At 45.6% G+C, this 16848-nt stretch overlaps 1 protein-coding gene across 1 annotated transcript in view; it reads left to right on the forward strand.

Annotated features, from left to right (window-relative positions):
• Cdc27 (cell division cycle protein 27) overlaps positions 1-16848 on the forward strand; it is a 48990-nt gene that overhangs the window by 17748 nt on the left and 14394 nt on the right. Inside the window, exons 8-13 of the mRNA XM_084594787.1 lie at positions 929-1035; positions 2983-3284; positions 4626-4798; positions 7510-7662; positions 11693-11901; positions 14636-14753. Coding sequence (XP_084450913.1) covers positions 929-1035; positions 2983-3284; positions 4626-4798; positions 7510-7662; positions 11693-11901; positions 14636-14753 — 1062 coding nt within the window. The remainder of the gene's footprint in view (positions 1-928; positions 1036-2982; positions 3285-4625; positions 4799-7509; positions 7663-11692; positions 11902-14635; positions 14754-16848) is intronic.

Genomic DNA, 16848 nt, shown 5'->3' on the forward strand with positions numbered 1-16848 from the left:
TTTCATTGCATTTTGTGCTTGCACCCGGGCATATGACCGGGGTCCGCTAAAAACTATATAGCCTGAACGAATGCTCGCATATGTCTGGTGCTTGGTGCGTATTGAAGGTCACAACCCCCACCGTTGCTCATACGCAGTAGAGCATGATGCGACATGCAGTCACATTGGGGTAAAATTGTTCTCGATACTTTTTTATACAAAGCCTGCACGTTGTCATGTCTGGTCGCGAAGTGTCTCCCGTTGCTGCCGCGGTATAAAGTGATGTCTTATTGTGCAAAACGTAAGGAAATGTTCCAATGAACATAAACATAAACTCTTGTGGCAAAAGCCAAGAATGTACCGTCCTATGAAGCAGTGCATTGGCAGGGTTGCTACTTAAACATTCGAGGTACGATACAGCAGCATGCCGCTTTTTTTTTCTCTTCTTTACACTTACTGCCAGTTTGTGGGCTATCCCGTGGTAGGCTGTAGCCGTTTTTTTTTACGTGCCGCAGCTGTGTCCTTGTGATAGTAGAGTTGTTCAATGTGCAAGCCGTGGAATCGGTGCCCTACGCGATGGCTGCACACTGCGCTTCACCCGATAGCGGTGCACGTCATGTCAGCAGCTGGGAGGATCAAATGAAGATTTCGTATCGGCACACTGCACTTGACTTTTCTTCGGGAGAATTTCATAGTGACTGTTCGCTCCTCGGAGGTCGGTCTTAACTTTTGTGTGTATACACAGATTTGCTTAGGAGCAGACATAAATTTTGTGACAGTTCGAATTTGCACTTCTGCGGTGTCATGCGTTACACAGATTGCTCGTATTGTAATGCTGTTGTTGATCGGCAGAACTATCATGCTTATTGCTGCTGACAACATCAGAAAAGCATGCAGTGAAAATTGTGTGGATATATATTTTAGTCTTACTTAGCCATTCTGTTCACAGAACCTTGCAAGGAAGCCCCAGGCGCTGAACACACCGAAGGTGCAGATCTTCAGCCAGTCAAGCAACAACAATTTGCTACAGACGCCGCCTCCGCCAGCCCCTGCTGGGTAAGAAACATTCTCCGTGAATTGTTTGAGACCTTGGATAGCACTCAACTTGGCCGCTCACAGAGATTTGGTTTCTGTTGTGCAGTCAAACTGTAACAGTATAATGCTGCCCTATTTTTGCCTGAAAGCTGCTAGACCACAAATTTCTTGCAGAGGGCTTCTTCATTTCAGCAAGGAAAATGATCCCTTGTAGTATCATGAAATTAGACTGCCAGAATTGGCTGATTATAATGTAGTCAGGGGCTTAGAGGGTTTGCTGGATCGAGTTGGTAAATACGGCAACATGTGAGGCAGTGGTAATTGAAGATCTTTGACCACTCAAATACTGTATGTACTCACGTAAAGGCTGCACCCTCAGCTCGGCACCTGTTAATTCGGAAAAAGAAAAAAATAAAAAGAAAAGGAAGCGAGCCGAAAAAACTGATTCACACATGAATAATTTTGGCTGTACTAATTCTAGACATGAATGTGTTGTTGCACGCGCACGCCGGAATCTGCTCAAACTCTTGTGTACTTGGCGTTTGCACAAAAAAGGGCAAAACTTTATGTTGTGCAAAAGCCAGAATGCGATGCTTGTGCACCCTAGTATGCAAATAAACGGGACTAAGGTGCTTTCTTGCATTCTAGCATGCGTCGTGTCGAAGCCGCTTTGGAAGTGCTCTGCATCTAGTCGCAAGTTAATGGTAGAAAGTGTGATATTGTTATTAGTTTACCACCAGACAGTAACCTCGCATAAAGTGGCCATATAATTGATTTCCGCAAGGCTTTGACAGCGGTATGCAGGAAAATGCAAATCGAGAGGCGGCCACCCCGCACTGGCAGTAAAGGGTTGCACGTGTAAACCGTCACCTCAGCTATCAGTCAAGCCGATACAAGTGCCGGACCTTACGAGGACCTTAACTTAGGATCATGTGACGTTTGCCTATAAAAATGATACAGTGATTAAGCAACTGCTAGAAACCTTCTTTTACTCTGGGTGACGACCCTAGCGCTGATCGTGAGGGCATGGACAGTATCATTCATGCTTTCAATGCACTCTGTATTTGGAGCTGTGGCTGCACTAATCCACATCATAAAAATTAATGTTGTCGCATCAAGAACTGATGCGTAATTAAGGCTGCACTGTAGTCGCGAAATTTTAATGGAAAAATGTCGGTCCATTGTAAGGGCCACACCCTATTAAGAACACAGGCAAAAAGAAGCGTGGCCCTTACACGAGTATATGCGGTTAAACCTTTACTTTTCATTGGTATGAAAGGGCTCCTGAAGAATTACTTGCAGTAGCATTCTAGTGCAAGAAATCCATGGAGGTAGCTTTTGTGAGTAAATTTGAAAGCTTTGCGTGGCGCCTGTAGCTTACAAATAATTTTAAATTGCTCCTGGCGACTGCTCGTGACCGGTTAAGGCCACACACCCTCCACGCATACCTACCCAATGACTTCAACGGTTGTTCTCTTCATTTTTTCTTGTGTGCCGGCCTGCGCTGAGTTGAGGATGGATAGGAGGAGTATCAGTTTTTATCGCTGACAGGATTGGTGCTAATGAAGCCAGCGTAAATACTTTTGTTTTGCTCGTCGTTTACGTTTTCGTGTTCTAGTAAATAGCTTTTCATGGATCCTCGAACATGACTGATGGTGTAGGTAATGATGACAATGACATTAGAAGGTAGTGAATAGCATCTACATGCAAAATAACAATCAGCAAGACATAAACATTCATTGTGTGCCGTTCGGAGAAGCTCGGGCCACCAAAAAGTACTCATTGCTTTTCAAACCTGGGACGTATGGCATAAAATGAAAAAGCAGCCCAAAGCTGAAATGTCTGTTTTTGGTAGCCGAGTCATGTGGGCATCTTGACTGTTGAGGTATTTCACGCTGGTACTCTGCAATAGTCGCGGCAGCAGCCGGGACTTCATTTGTGACATATTGTGCGTACGTGTTTGTGCAGTTTCCCCCCTGGTGGTCTGAGCAGTGTGCGGCGTAGCTCACGTCTCTTCAGCAGCTCCAACTCGGTGAAGGAGAACAACAAGGGCAGCTCGTCACCAAAGACTATTCGCGGCCTTGCAGCTCGGCTGCCCTCCACCAAGAAGAGCAAGCCCTCACGGGGTGCCCTCCGCACAGCGGGTACACCAACCTCTGGCCCCAATACGGGTAGTGTTATGGAGGGCGACCTTAATGAGCTCAATAAGCCAGAACCGCCACCAGTTTCCCTGGCCCAGACAGCCATCTGCATGCAGAGGGCCTCAGCAGGTGAGTTGCTGGACAGTATGCATTACAGCATTGTCGTTGCACAGCATTTGTATCGCAGTTGCAAGCGAAACCATTTTAGAAAGTGGGGTGGGGGGGGGGGGGGGGGTGAGGGAGGGGGTTGTTGCACCCTGTGGGTGCATGCGAAAAAGAAAAAACACGTGTAATGAAAAATATTCTCACTGCTGTTGAACAAACTAGGGGTTTTTTTTCCCCTTTTTTTTCTTTCTTTTTGACCCATTTTGGTGGCGCAGTAGATTTTGCATTAGGCTTTTGAGCTGATGGTTGTGGGGTCATTCCTGGATTCAGAGGCTATATTTCATTGGGAGTAAAATGGAGAAAAGCTTGTTTGCTGGGCAATGGCAGTGCACATTGTGTTTAATTTGCAAATTAAACTTATACCTCAAGTAGTATAAATTAACACCCTCTACTATAGCCTCTCTTTCTCTCGCGCATGAGCAGATTTTGAACATTTGTCCATTCATGTTATATTATGCTATCCTTTTACATTATATGTGGACAATACTACTTAACGTATTGGTTGATATGTCTGACATGTCACACAACTTTGGGAATTGGGAAAAAAGGAAGTTGCAATGCATGTTGGTTAAGCAATGGAAACTCTAGCCTGCTGTTGAGCAGTTTAAGGTGACCAGCAAAATGTATTTTGTAGTGGAGTACCGGTAGTGCTGTGTGGAACTCAAAACCAAGAGGCACTTCTGCCATGTTTTTCAGTATTTGATGCAATTCTCGACAATATAGGTATTGCTTACAGTCGCTCAGTTTTTTTTTTATGCTTCTACGTATAAGCTGATGACTTATGTAAATGCTGCTGAGAGTGGTCGCTTATACTTGGGAGGAATGATGACCCACTATGCAGGTGTGTGACTAAGAGGAGTTTTATGGTGATTTCTCTAAAACTGAGGCCACCGCTGTACCTTGTGTTCACATTTGGCTGTAGTATCTGAGAATTTCTTTCATGGCTTGCATGAAAACAAAGGGAAAACAAAAACAAAACATGTGAAACCTAATCTCCGTGATGGTGGCAGCAGCTGCTGTACTTTGTGAAGGTTCGAAAAGCACAGCCAGGATTCAGGAATTTTCCTGCTCTCATAGGTTGCATAGGTTGCATCATTCATTCCTTTCCTAGCCATGAATTGGTCATTGTTATAGCCTAAGCTTGGGAAGTGTGGTTTAAAGAGAAACTAAAAGGCAGGTCCACGTGTAGACAAATTCGGTGTTAGTCGCACTTATGTAACGTAGCTTTTCAAGTCTTTGAATTTGCTCGTCCCTAGTGAGTATTTTCATGGATTTGTTGTGTCCCCTTTCGCTCTGTTGGTGCAGAAGGTCTGATGCAGCTGCTGCAGGAAATGGGTAAGGCCCTCCTCGCCCTGGGCCAGTATGAGTGCCGGCAGGCCATTGAGATCCTGGAGGCCCTGCCCCATCACCAGTACTCCACGGGATGGGTGCTGGCAACCCTGGGGAGGGCACACTTTGAGCTGGGCGAGTACCTCAAGGCAAGCACAGCTTCTTCTTGCTGCGGCACTTGCGAGGTGTTCTGGTCCGTCTACTGGCCAGCCTAAGCTTGTTCATTGTTGGTTTGGGTATATATTTCCTATAAGGTTGCTCTTGATGAGTACAACTGTAAAGCCACTGATGGATCAGATGGTGGCTCAGTGGTGAAAGCGCTCAAATACTCACCCCGAGGTGTGGATTTGATCCTGGCCACGGCAGTCTCATTTCATTTGAGGCAAAACTTAAGGCACCTGCATACTGTGCAATATCAACGCACCGTAAACGACTTGTGATTGAAGTTATCAGAGCCCTTCACTATGGTGTCCCTTGTAGCCAGAGCTGCTGGGTTCCACGAGCAACTGCTTTCATGGGTTCCATGGACTCTCGCATTGGACTTTTTCCCCACCCCGTGTGTTTCAATGGCATTCGCAATGCTGAGGCGAAATTTTGCTGGAATAGTCCCATTATCGCTGGATATGCAGTATTTGCCGCGGTAGGAGAATACGCCCACGCTGCTCTGTGTCTGGAGCAGGAAGTAGCAGGCAGCCAATGAAAGCCGGAAGAGCCGTTATGTGATTGTCAGCAGCCCAGCCATTCAAGCCAACACCACTCTAGGTTGGCATTGGTTGAGCGGGGGAATAAGGAGGAATTTTGATCATGTTGCTGTAGTTATCGGCATCCTTATATTGAACTTAGCGGTCTTAGCATGAGTGATAAGTCAGCATTTGGTAAAAAGCTTAATGCTAAAAGCAAGGAAACAAACAAATGTTTACAAAAGCGAACTAAGCGGGTAGGAAAAAAAAAAAATTCAGGAAATGTCTGTGCACATGAATCATCACCTGATTGTAACACTTGTGATGACCAATTGTGATGGGGGAGGTTTTCCTTGGCACATATTCCTCGAAACTGAAAAGCTTGAAAATCCCGCCGTATTCCACACCATGCCACACACCATACCTTACCATACTATACCACTAAATGATTAGAATGTTAGCAACATGGTATTACCTTAAACGAGGGAGATAGCTTGTTTTTAGCTGATGTCATTGTGTCTTAACACTTCAGTTTTCAAAATTGCTCCTTGGTACCCTTCCAGATGACTGAACGTTCAGTTCTGAAATGGCTTGATTCGTGAATTGAGCTATACCACTAAATGATTAGAATGTTAGCAACATGGTGTTACCTTAAACGAGGGAGATAGCTTGTTTTTAGCTGGTGTCATTGTGTCTTAACACTTCAGTTTTCAAAATTGCTCCTTGGTACCCTTCCAGATGACTGAACGTTCAGTTCTGAAATGACTTGATTCGTGAATTGAGCTGCCACTGTCTGACCAGAAAAGCTAGCCCCTCATTTTATTTGGCAGCTTCTTTTCTTTCGTAAGAATTAGAAAACATTCGTGGGCATAATTCTTTTTGTTTGTTTTCAAAGGCCATGGTAGGTGTGTGGCTCTTACATGGGACTGGCATTTTCCAATTAAAATTCCTTTACTGTGGAATAGTTCTGATTACACGTTTCTTTTGTTTATATAGCGACACACACTTTTTATTGTGAATTGGCAGAGTTCCGAATGACTCCTTTGAATACATAATGCATTGAAAGTATGTACGATATATGCGAGACAACCTCCTGGAGTAAAAGATGCTGTTAGTGGTTGCTTGAGCACTGTTTTTCTTTACTGGCAAACATCATGTGATTCCAAGTTAAGATCCTCTTAAGAGCCAGTGTTTGTGGAAGTTTGGCTTGGGGTTCAGAGCTGCGTTCCACACATGTGATCACTTCTGTCTGTGTGGTGGTCCCTGCTTGGGCTGCATTTGTGTGCGCATCGCTCTCAAAGGCCTCGAAAAAATCTCTTATATATTCATTTTAATGTGAAGTTTATTGTCAGCCGGTAAACTGATAACAAAATTCAACATTTTATGGTTAACTGTGAGATGTAAAGCCTTTTCACTGTGGCTTTGACGTAGCTTCAATCCTAAGCACATAAGCCGTAGTGACACTGAGCAGATTTCACGCTATGAAACTTACCCTACCTGCGCCCAAGCCCGGCGGGCAAAGCATTGGTGCAAGGAAATGTGCTGCTCATGTTTCCTTCCACGTTGAGGTATATGCATTGTACCCATATCCCATTCTGGCTTTTGCACAGCGTAATGTTTTGTCCTCTCTGGTGTGAACGTCAGGCTCACGAGACGAGTTTAGCATCACTGAAGTACCTTGTGTTCATGGTTCAAGGCAGAGTCCAACATGCACAGACACATTCATGGGCATAACGGTTGTTGCAGGCAGTTATCATGGTCTGTTAGCTCCCAGCAGAATGTTTTACGTGGCTAAAAACTCCCCCCCCCCCCCCCCCCCCCCCCCCTGAGTTACTGGCCGCCAAGTCGAGGGTGCGGCTCGTACACAGAGGTGGCCCTTGCACGAGTACATATAGCATGTGAATTTTGATGTTCAATGTTCAACTTTTCTTGATTCAGTTCAGTATTGATCCATAAGCTAGTACCATGGAGTATAAGTGCATCGCTATTACGAATGCTTTTTGGAATGTAGCAGCAGACGTTTTATGTTTGCAAGACATCGCAATTCTGTGCCACTTTCACAGTCATCACCTGGCCTGCCTAGTTTGCCTAGATTTACTTCCAGGCTTTCTTCTTTTGAAAGGTGCAGTGCTTTGCAGTGGTGTGTTCTGAAGCGAACTGATGCAGTCTCCCAACTGCAGGCTGTCCGCATCTTTGAGATGCTCCGATCTCTCGAGCCGCACCATCTACAGGGCATCGAGTACTACAGCACAGCCCTGTGGCACTTGCAGAGGGAAGTCAGCCTGTCTGCACTTGCACAGGACCTGATGGAGCAGGACAAGACGGCACCCGAGGTTCGTGATTCTGGCTTTGCAGCTGCATGTCGTTTTAGTGCTTGATGGCATCCCATCACATTGGCTGCGAGACTTGGACTGCGGGAAAATACTACTGCTAACTTTCTTCACTTTAGCAGTCCCTTCATTTTATTCAGAGTTTAGTGTATTCATTATTCATTTTGTAAGAGTGAAATGTAGGGCTATGTGAATACTGAAATTTTCGAATATGAATATGGGAAAAAAAAATGCCCTCAAATATCTAGTGTGCATATCGAATACAGTAGGGACCTTAGGACTCTATGTAGAGTCGTACTGCCTACTACACGGTCGCGCGGAACGAAACACCAACTATAGTGCTGTTTTAAAATCCACTCAGTGACAGCGTGGAAGAGCAAGGGCACATCCCTGTGTGGCACCGGCTTCCCTGCGTGGCACAGAACATCTCACCATGCGTTTAGGCAACAGCACAAGTACATGCTTTGCACACATGAGTGTGCCATTCGTTTCCTCTTTTCCAGCCTCCACCTGTTGCTCCCGTCTTGCACAAGATTGTGCAACATTACTTTTTTTTCCCTTTGCCTTCCGCTTTTCCTGTTTCCATGCATCTGGGCTGCACCACGTTTCCTTGCCATATCTTCACTCGCATGTCACGTTTTCATAAAACAGTGAGCGGACACACACATGATTGTGTCTTTGTTCAAGTTTGGTCGTGCAATGGCAGCACGTACATTTCTCACGAGGCAGCAAACTGAAACGTTGGTGCGCCGTTGGAGTTAGCGGACGCTTGGCTAGCTTTCTGTGACGTGCACAGAACATTTTGCACGAGGCGTTATTTTCGCGATGACAGAACGGAGGTATGATGTCATGGGCTGCCTCAACAGTGTACTAAACACTAAATGAGGATTCCCTTGTCAGCCTCATCACAAGGCTTGTTTTCCAACCAGCAGGTCTCCTTCCGTGATGACTCGCATTCTTTGTGGGAATGAAAAGAGCCAACTGATGCTTTACATGTGCAGTGTTTCTCAAAAGGGGGGTCTGTGAAACCCTGAACAAAAAAAAAGTGAAAAGTTGTGCGTTAGCTCTGACCTGGCACAAAGGTTCAAAGCCGTCTTTTCTGAAAGAGAAAGAAACGCTAGAGCAGTGCGGAAATAAAGAGCTTGCAAGAAAGAGAGAGCGTCTACGATGTTTGTTGATGCCGGCATCGTTGAGCTTGAGCTCTGGCTGCATTGCTGGATAGGGCTGCAATGTCCAACCAGCAAGCAACGCGGTTTTGGGAGGAGTGAAATCCCTTGTCATGCTTACCGGGGCCGACCAATGTGTAGCCTCTTCCCCACTTCCCCTGCAGGCCGGGACACACTGGCTTATGAAGGGCGCATTTTTATGCTACTCTAGGTTTCGAGCCTTCAGCGTGGCACGGCAGTAGCCACGTCTTGCCCACGTGACGCTGTGATGTCACACCCCACGTGTTACTAGGATGAGAGCTGGGCTACCAACTCAAGCGGTCTGCGTAGCGCGGCGGTAGCTACGTCTTACCCATGTGATGCTGTGACCTCACACCCTATGTGACACAAAAGCGAGAGATGGGCTCCCAACTCAAGTGGTCGGTGTGGTTGGCCGGAGCTGCCAACTTGGGTCTCTCGTTTCACATGGGATGGTTATGTCAGAATCAGCCTGCTAGGACCCTGGCATTCATGGTACCCCTATAAGCAACTAAGGCACGACTTGGTTAAAGCGGGGCTTTATATGTGGGCTGAGGAAGAAGAAAAAGAGAAGAAGAAGAACGCTCGGTCACCCACAGCTAATGCTTTCGCTCAATATTTGGTTGAGCGAATTACTCTTGTAATTCTTTAGAGGCTGTTTAGCCTTGATTCAATCGCATTTCTGCGACCTGCTCCTGGAACTGCAGCAGCAGCAGCAGCCACACAAGGTTTTGCACCCGTACAATGGTTGTTTGCATTTGAGTTGAAACTAAAGTAGAATGATGTTTTTTTCGGTTTTATCACATGGTTCGCTTTGCGCATACTGTCAGGAAGGCCCTCTTCAAATAAGTTCTCCTTACAGTACGCCTCGTCGCATTTTGCGTATGCTTCACTACATGTGGTGATGTATTGCAGTAAAGCGTGCAGTGCGGGGAAACTGCGGGGAATTCGAAAACTTTCGCTGTGTTCAGTAATTTTCGAATATCAGTTTTCTCTAATATTCGCACATCCCTTGTGAAATGTGAATAGGAAGTTTGAGATGAAAGAAGAGTGAGGGGGTTTCGGTTCATAAACGTTCCATTTTGCAAGAGCAGTTTTTGTATCTTATATGAGAGGTCCCTTATAAGCAAGGTACCACATTTACATTTTCTAACCAGACCTTATTTTGGCACAGGCATCCTACGGCTAAAATATGCAAAAAAGAAGGGTACATGTCACAAAAGCGTTACTATAGCTTTTATTTACATTTTGTATTTGCTTGGTGGACCACCGCACTGACCACACCTCGCAACTTTCTTACAGTTATTTACTGCTAAAATAGTTGTAAATCTTGGTCTGCTTCATGACTGCATTTATGCTGTTCAACACAGCCTCTCCCAGCTTGAAAATCAGGCCAAGAGCCTCATGGCCAATGTGCCAAAGCTGTATATGTTGGCAAATTATGTTTACAGCGATTTCCAAGTGCGATCGCGATGTGACGTGGCACCGCAACTAGCAATTCGCAACTGAGCTATGGGTCTGGTAACACTACAAGAATTTAAGGAAGAAAAAATGCCACGAAATCGTAAATGTTTAGGTGCTAGAAGCGGCCAGAGCTATAAAACATCACCAGCAGAAATATCCCTCAGAAATTTAGGCTTGTTTGACAATGGGTAACAGTGGCTGTGAGTTGTGGATGTCGCTACTCAGGCGAAAAATAAATGAAAAACAAACGAGACATTTCTGAGTGGAGTTTAAACTGGTTGAATAACTAACAGAGCAGTTTATTTGTCCTCGCCAGAGCAGAACCACTTTTGTTTTTATGTCATTTGTTTTGGTCTTGGCTTGTCTATGTGTCGCTTTCTAGGCACAAGGACTTTTATGTCAGAAGCACCAGCTGAGCACTTTGTTTGCATTTACCAGATAGATTTGTCGCTCATACTGAAATGCAGCGTAATAGACAATCTTCGCTATATTCTTCAGACTATTGGACACTACACCTACGGTAATTCTTGATGGAAGCTCCATTAATTGGAGAACCTAATGCGTGCTCCCAATATGCTCGCTCAGATGCTCGCACATGTAGTCGCACTTGTGCTCTTCGTGGCAAGCCTGAAGAGTTTCTCTACGTTCAATTCCCACAGCAGGGTCTTTTCTTAGTCATTTTATAGCTTATTGACCTGCTCTTTGTTCGCTGAAGTTATGATTAATAATGACGGCACAGATGTGTCTCTCTTCTTTTGTTTTCACTGTAGCTGCTACTGAACCTGGCAATGGGTAGGGCCGCATCTTATGTTAAAATTATTTGTTACAAGCAAGACTGAATACCAAAGTTTAAGGCTGATTTGTCCTTTATAGCCAATTTATATCCAAATCTGTTAAAAAAGAGGCCTAATTAATGAAACTCATGGCAGCCAACCATTCGGGTGAATGGTGTCTCTTATACCTGATTGTCTGTTACATCCATGTCTTTTATAGCGGTGTTCAGGTGTATAACTTTTCACTTAGCTGCTGGGCTGTGGTATCACAGAGTGACAGGACCCACATCTTTTGTATTTCAGCGCTCGGGTAAAATGGTACAAATCTCATTTTTTTCATGCTTCAGTACGTTTTAAACTTTGTCGCTGTGATAACCTCTCAGAGCAGCAAAATTTCCCAGTAGCATTGCCTCTGTCACAGTGATGGCACTTCATGCTTTGATTTCATCCCACAGATATAAATCCTCCTGACCTCGGCAAAGGGCAGTGCTGCCTCCTTGTGAGCAGGAAGGTCCACCAGCAGTGTATTCTCAAGAGTGTTATGTTGGCTTTCGCTTGGAGTGCACATTGTTTGTTTAAGATGTGTCACTAGCCTTTCTTGCTCTGGTGCAGACATGCTGTGCGGCTGGCAACTGCTTCAGTCTTCAGCGGGAGCACGAGACAGCTGTGCGCTTCCTGCAGCGTGCGGTGCAAGCCGATCCAGACTTTGTCTATGCCTACACACTGCTCGGCCACGAGTTGACAGCCATGGAGGAAATGGAGCAGGCACTCTCCGCTTTCCGCAGTGCCTTGCTGGTCAATCCCCGTCACTACAATGCCTGGTATGATTGCTCTCTGGTTGCCGCAGCTTTGAAAGGCAGAAAGCAAGTGCAGGTAACACTGGGAAAGATTGTTTAAAAATAATTACTGCCTCTCCCGTAACTGAGAGTAGATAGGAGCATGAAATTGTTACGGGCATAGCACATTGGTTGTATATGGTACTAGTCGATATATTGAACTTGGTCTGTGCACAGTACAGTTGACGAAAAATTTTTTGGGCTCCGAAAATTCGGACTTGCTGTATATTTTGGACACCCACCAGGCACGATCAGCATCACCATAGGACATTGTGTATAACAGGGACATAATTTGGACAAAATATTTCGAACAAAAATTGGCAATTTCAAGTCATTTCGCGACCACTTTCCACCATAATGGCACCATGTGGAGCTCAGCTGACATCTGCATGTACTAGTAGTATGTGGTTATTTTATTATATATTCAAAAGGAAGGAAACGATGTTTTTTTTAACAAAAGGACAAAGCGCTAACGACACATTCACAAGAAAGAGGACACGGGCAAGCGCTCACTGACAACTCATGTCAGTGAGCGCTTGTCCGTGTCCTCTTTCTTGCGAATGTGTCGTTAGCGCTTTGTCCTTTTGTTAAAAAATGCTGCACCAACTAGCCCAACAAAAAGTCCTTCTGGAAACGATGTTTGCCAGCCCCGGTATCTGCTATCTGATATCTGAAAGCACCTGGACTGGGGCGGCGGAAATAAAGAGATGGTGAGGAAGCAGTAGAGGAAATCAAAGAGGTTAGCGACAGGAAGAAAGGACAGGGTAGGTAAAAATAAAAATAGAGAAATATATATACACTATGGCCTGCATGTCGCCATTTTGAATTCTGGTGGCTTGGTAGGAAGTGCAGGTTGCTTGGATTGGATCGGTGTGGCAGTCATGCCATCACAGAAAGCTTGTGCCGCTTGTGAATTTTATTTCAATACTACACTGTAGGCTTCGTTAGCGCCGTGCTGGCTTCATCGTCACTGTCGTCATTGGTGTTCGGTATCTCTGTTTCTTTGTCCCTGCCAACGGTCACTGTCGCCGCTTGTGTATTGTGTACTTGTCACACGAGATATTCACGCCTTTCCGATTTGTGGTGTGCTTTTGACGCTATGGCTCCGCCTTGTGCCCCTCCATTGAACATCGCAACGAAAAAATGTGTAAACTACTTCACCATGACACTGCAACGACACTTGCGCAAATACAAGCGGATGTTTTACTGTGCAGGTGCAAAATGGGGCAAGGCTCAGTTCATGATTAGTTTAAAACTGATCAGCCGAAATAAAGTTCATTTTTCATTTCACTGTTTTTTTCGGACTGTTGGTTTATTCGGACATTTTTCGCGTTCTCTTGAAGTCCGAAAAATTGGTTGGCAGCTGTACATTAAACCACACCACACTGCACCGTGCACTGGTCCATATGGATGCAATCATTTCCTGTCAATGTCAGTGGAGTAGTGTACTAAGCGTCTCAGGCTTTTCTTCTTGTCTTGTCAAAATGAGTGCTTACAATTGTGTGCCCTTGGGTAGGCAGTCACAGTCCATTTCAGCCTTGTCGCCTTCGTGAGCAGCTGCATAATCATGACGTTGCTGGCAGGGGGCGAGCAGTCTTCTAAGGTAGTATATTACTCTAAAAGTGATCACTTTTCTCAAAGTGCTTCCTACTTTTTTCCATCAGGCTACATTGCCTGATTTGAGCAGCTCTGATGGTGGCTGCATTGAAGTGCAGATGCGTAAGCAGCCACGAAAAAGACGCTGTCCTGACAAGAAAATAAAAGTGGCTCGTTCGAGCGCTCCCCTGTGTGTATACAACCATCTGCTAAAGAGAAAGACTGCATGAGTTGATGACGCAACATGATGACACTCAAATGCCCGAACGTGCTTCGAGCTGCTGCCGTCATGACTGCCAGCATCGGGCGGCGTCCTAGGCGCGAGTGTGTGGCACTGTGGCGCCATCCTTTGGGAGGGCACGGAAGCCTGAGAGATCAAATTATTCACGTCAAATCTCGTTTGGTGCCCGGATGCTCATGCTTTAGGGCCCAGATGAAAGAGAATTGGTGCCCGGAATTTGGCTCTCAGCTTTTTTTTCAGCATCACCCCAAGGTCACCAACTGCAGCAGCTAAAAGCATTTCGTGTTTAAAATATTAATTTTTACAGTGTGCTGGACCAGGGGTTATTCCTCACTCTTATTTTGCCTTAAAAAAAACTTGTCCAGCGATGTCAACAGCAGAGTCAATTATTGGAAGCTAATAAAATCATGAACATGGCTCTGGCATGTAGTAGTTGGCCGGACAGTGATTGGTTGGAGGGGTTGTCGAAGCACAATAAATGACTTGGGAGTCAACATTAATTTCTCTTTCATTTCTTTACACTAATGGCAACATAACTGTATAGCATGCTATAGAAAATAACGCTCACCAGTGTGCCACCTGAATCTCATTCATCGTGTGTGGATTTCTTGCTACGAGTAGGTCTTCTAGAGTACATTCCGCCATGTTTCTTTTGCCTCCTTTTTTAGGAGCTAACTACGACTATTTGTTGTTTAAGAAAAATATGCAAGCTTTTGTAGCTCTTTCTCATGTAACATATTGCGATAATGTCAGGTGCCTCAATCTGGCTATAAGATTCTTCTTTATTTATATGTAGCTGTTGAAAGACAAAAATTTGTGACACTGCTCCGTATATATATTGTGCAAATAAACATGTAATGTCTCTGCACTCCCGGTTTTCAGGTACGGTGCAGGCATGATCTACTACAAGCAAGAACAGTTCCAACTGGCTGAGGTGCACTTCAAGAGAGCACTTAAGATCAACCCACACAGCTCAGTGCTCCTCTGCCATATTGCTGTGGTAAGCCCTGTAACTGTCTGTCGCATGGCCTTCACCAGTAGCCTTGTTGATGCAGCTGGACAGGCTGAGGGAGGTAATTAGTGGTGGGTGGAAGGGTATGGCCATTTGTGATAAAAACACAATACTGATAACTGTGCTGCAGTAGTAATAAAACTATGTTGTTGCCCATTGCAAATTGGCTAATGATAATAAGGCTTTGGGACACTGTTCAGTATTTTGGAATCAGTAAAATTTTTCTATCATTAACCATTAAGTAGCAGGCAGTTGTAGGGTTTCTACAGTGGTCAGTGCCAAGACTGCGCCATTAGCACGGGCCACATCTGGGTTCACAAAAAACTACACACCGAGGAGTAACCAGCTAGGAAAGCACTTTTAGCGGACCTCCCCAAACCAATGGCTTCCTCGGTAGGGCAGTTTGCGGGCAAGTGATGAGCTATGCAAATCGAGTGGCATCACCTCAACAGCTGCGGCTCCCAGCAGCATGGTCCTGTCCCCTCCGCTCTAACTGCTGTAGCTCCGTCTTTCCTCTATTCTAACTTTCAGTGGTGCACCAATCACCATTCCTCACTGCACCTCCTCAATGTACCACTCACCACCACTTATCCCTCATCACTCACTCATCACCTACCACTTCCTCACTGCAGCAGCAGCGGAGAGCATGCAGGAGATGTAGGTGCCCCTCCTGCATGCTCTCTGCTACTGCTACCGCAGTGAGGAAGTTCAAAGGTAAGGGCCAGAGGTAAACCGTGGGAAATGACTACAAAGGAGGTTAACACTTAGGCAGCGCTTTGCAGATGGAGATCGAATTCACTGGACTCCGCATATTTCAAGTCAGACACATTACTTTTAGGCCACAGGCACATTCGTGCGGCTTAGTTGAAGTGAGGATTTATGTCTTTGTTAGATGGTCTTTCTTATGGGTCATTCTGTATGAAATGTCCGATACCTCAAAAGCAACACCATCAATTCTTTTGAAAAAAATGGACATGTTGGCAATTTTGTGAATACAGTCGAACCTCGTTATAACGAACACGGATACAGCGAATTATTGGATATAACGAAGTAAAAGCAAAGTTTGGTTGGCTGTGCTTTATTTCTATGGGAGTTCTATCTGTATAACGAAATGAAAAGCTGAAAATTTGACACTAAATCGGTTATAACGAAGCATATTTCGTATTCACACGACTCAAAATCTGCAAAGAAGCAAAAGAAAAATTTTTCAAAACGCTAAATTTCGGTTTTATCAATCACCTCCACCTAAAATGTGTTTGAATCACCCGCGCTTTCGCACGCCACGCCATCTAGGGACCGCGAATGAATCTAGCATCAACGGCTGCCTGGCATGTGACCGGCACGTGATCGAACCACCGCCCGCGTCGCCTCCACCTAAAATGTGTTTGAATCACCCGCGCTTTCGCACGCCACGCCATCTAGGGACCGCGAGTGAACCTAGCATCAACGGCTGCCTGGCATGTGACCTGCACGTGATCGAACCAATCGAACCACCGCCCGCGTGCCCCTGCCCCTACTTTTTGCCGACCCGCACGTGTGCTCCCTCACTTTCCTCGAGGTCGTGCCGTCGTCTTGCAGCATGGCGGCGCTGAAACGCAAAGCAGTTTCTCTTGAAACAAAGATAAAAATATTCAGGGCGGTCGACAGCGGGCGCAAGAAGAAAGAGATTGCCGCAGACTTTGGCGTTGCGCCTAGCACTCTGTCAACCATACTGAGCGCAAGGCAGAAGATAGAAAACGTGCACTCTGCAGGCGCCGTGAAGAACGACAGGAAGCGCGTCAGGTATTGTCACCACCAGGATGTTGAAGATGCCTTGTTCGCGTGGTTCAAGGACGTTAGAGCGCGCAACCTGCCTGTGTCTGGTGCCGTGCTTCAAATGAAGGCAAGAAGTCTCGCTTGCGTCTTAGGCCACGATGACTTCTATGCAAGCAGTGGCAGGCTGCAGCGATTTAAAGACCTCCACCAGATTGTTTGCCACACCTTGTCGGGCGAAGAAGCAGCCGTCGATGTAGAGAACTGCGAGAAGTGGGCAGAAAGCTTCCGCATGCAACTGGATGGCTACGAGATGCGCGATGTTTACAAC

This window comes from Amblyomma maculatum, chromosome 2 (genome assembly GCF_055883805.1).
Source record: "Amblyomma maculatum isolate TAMU_Amacu chromosome 2, ASM5588380v1, whole genome shotgun sequence".
NCBI lineage: Eukaryota > Metazoa > Arthropoda > Arachnida > Ixodida > Ixodidae > Amblyomma > Amblyomma maculatum.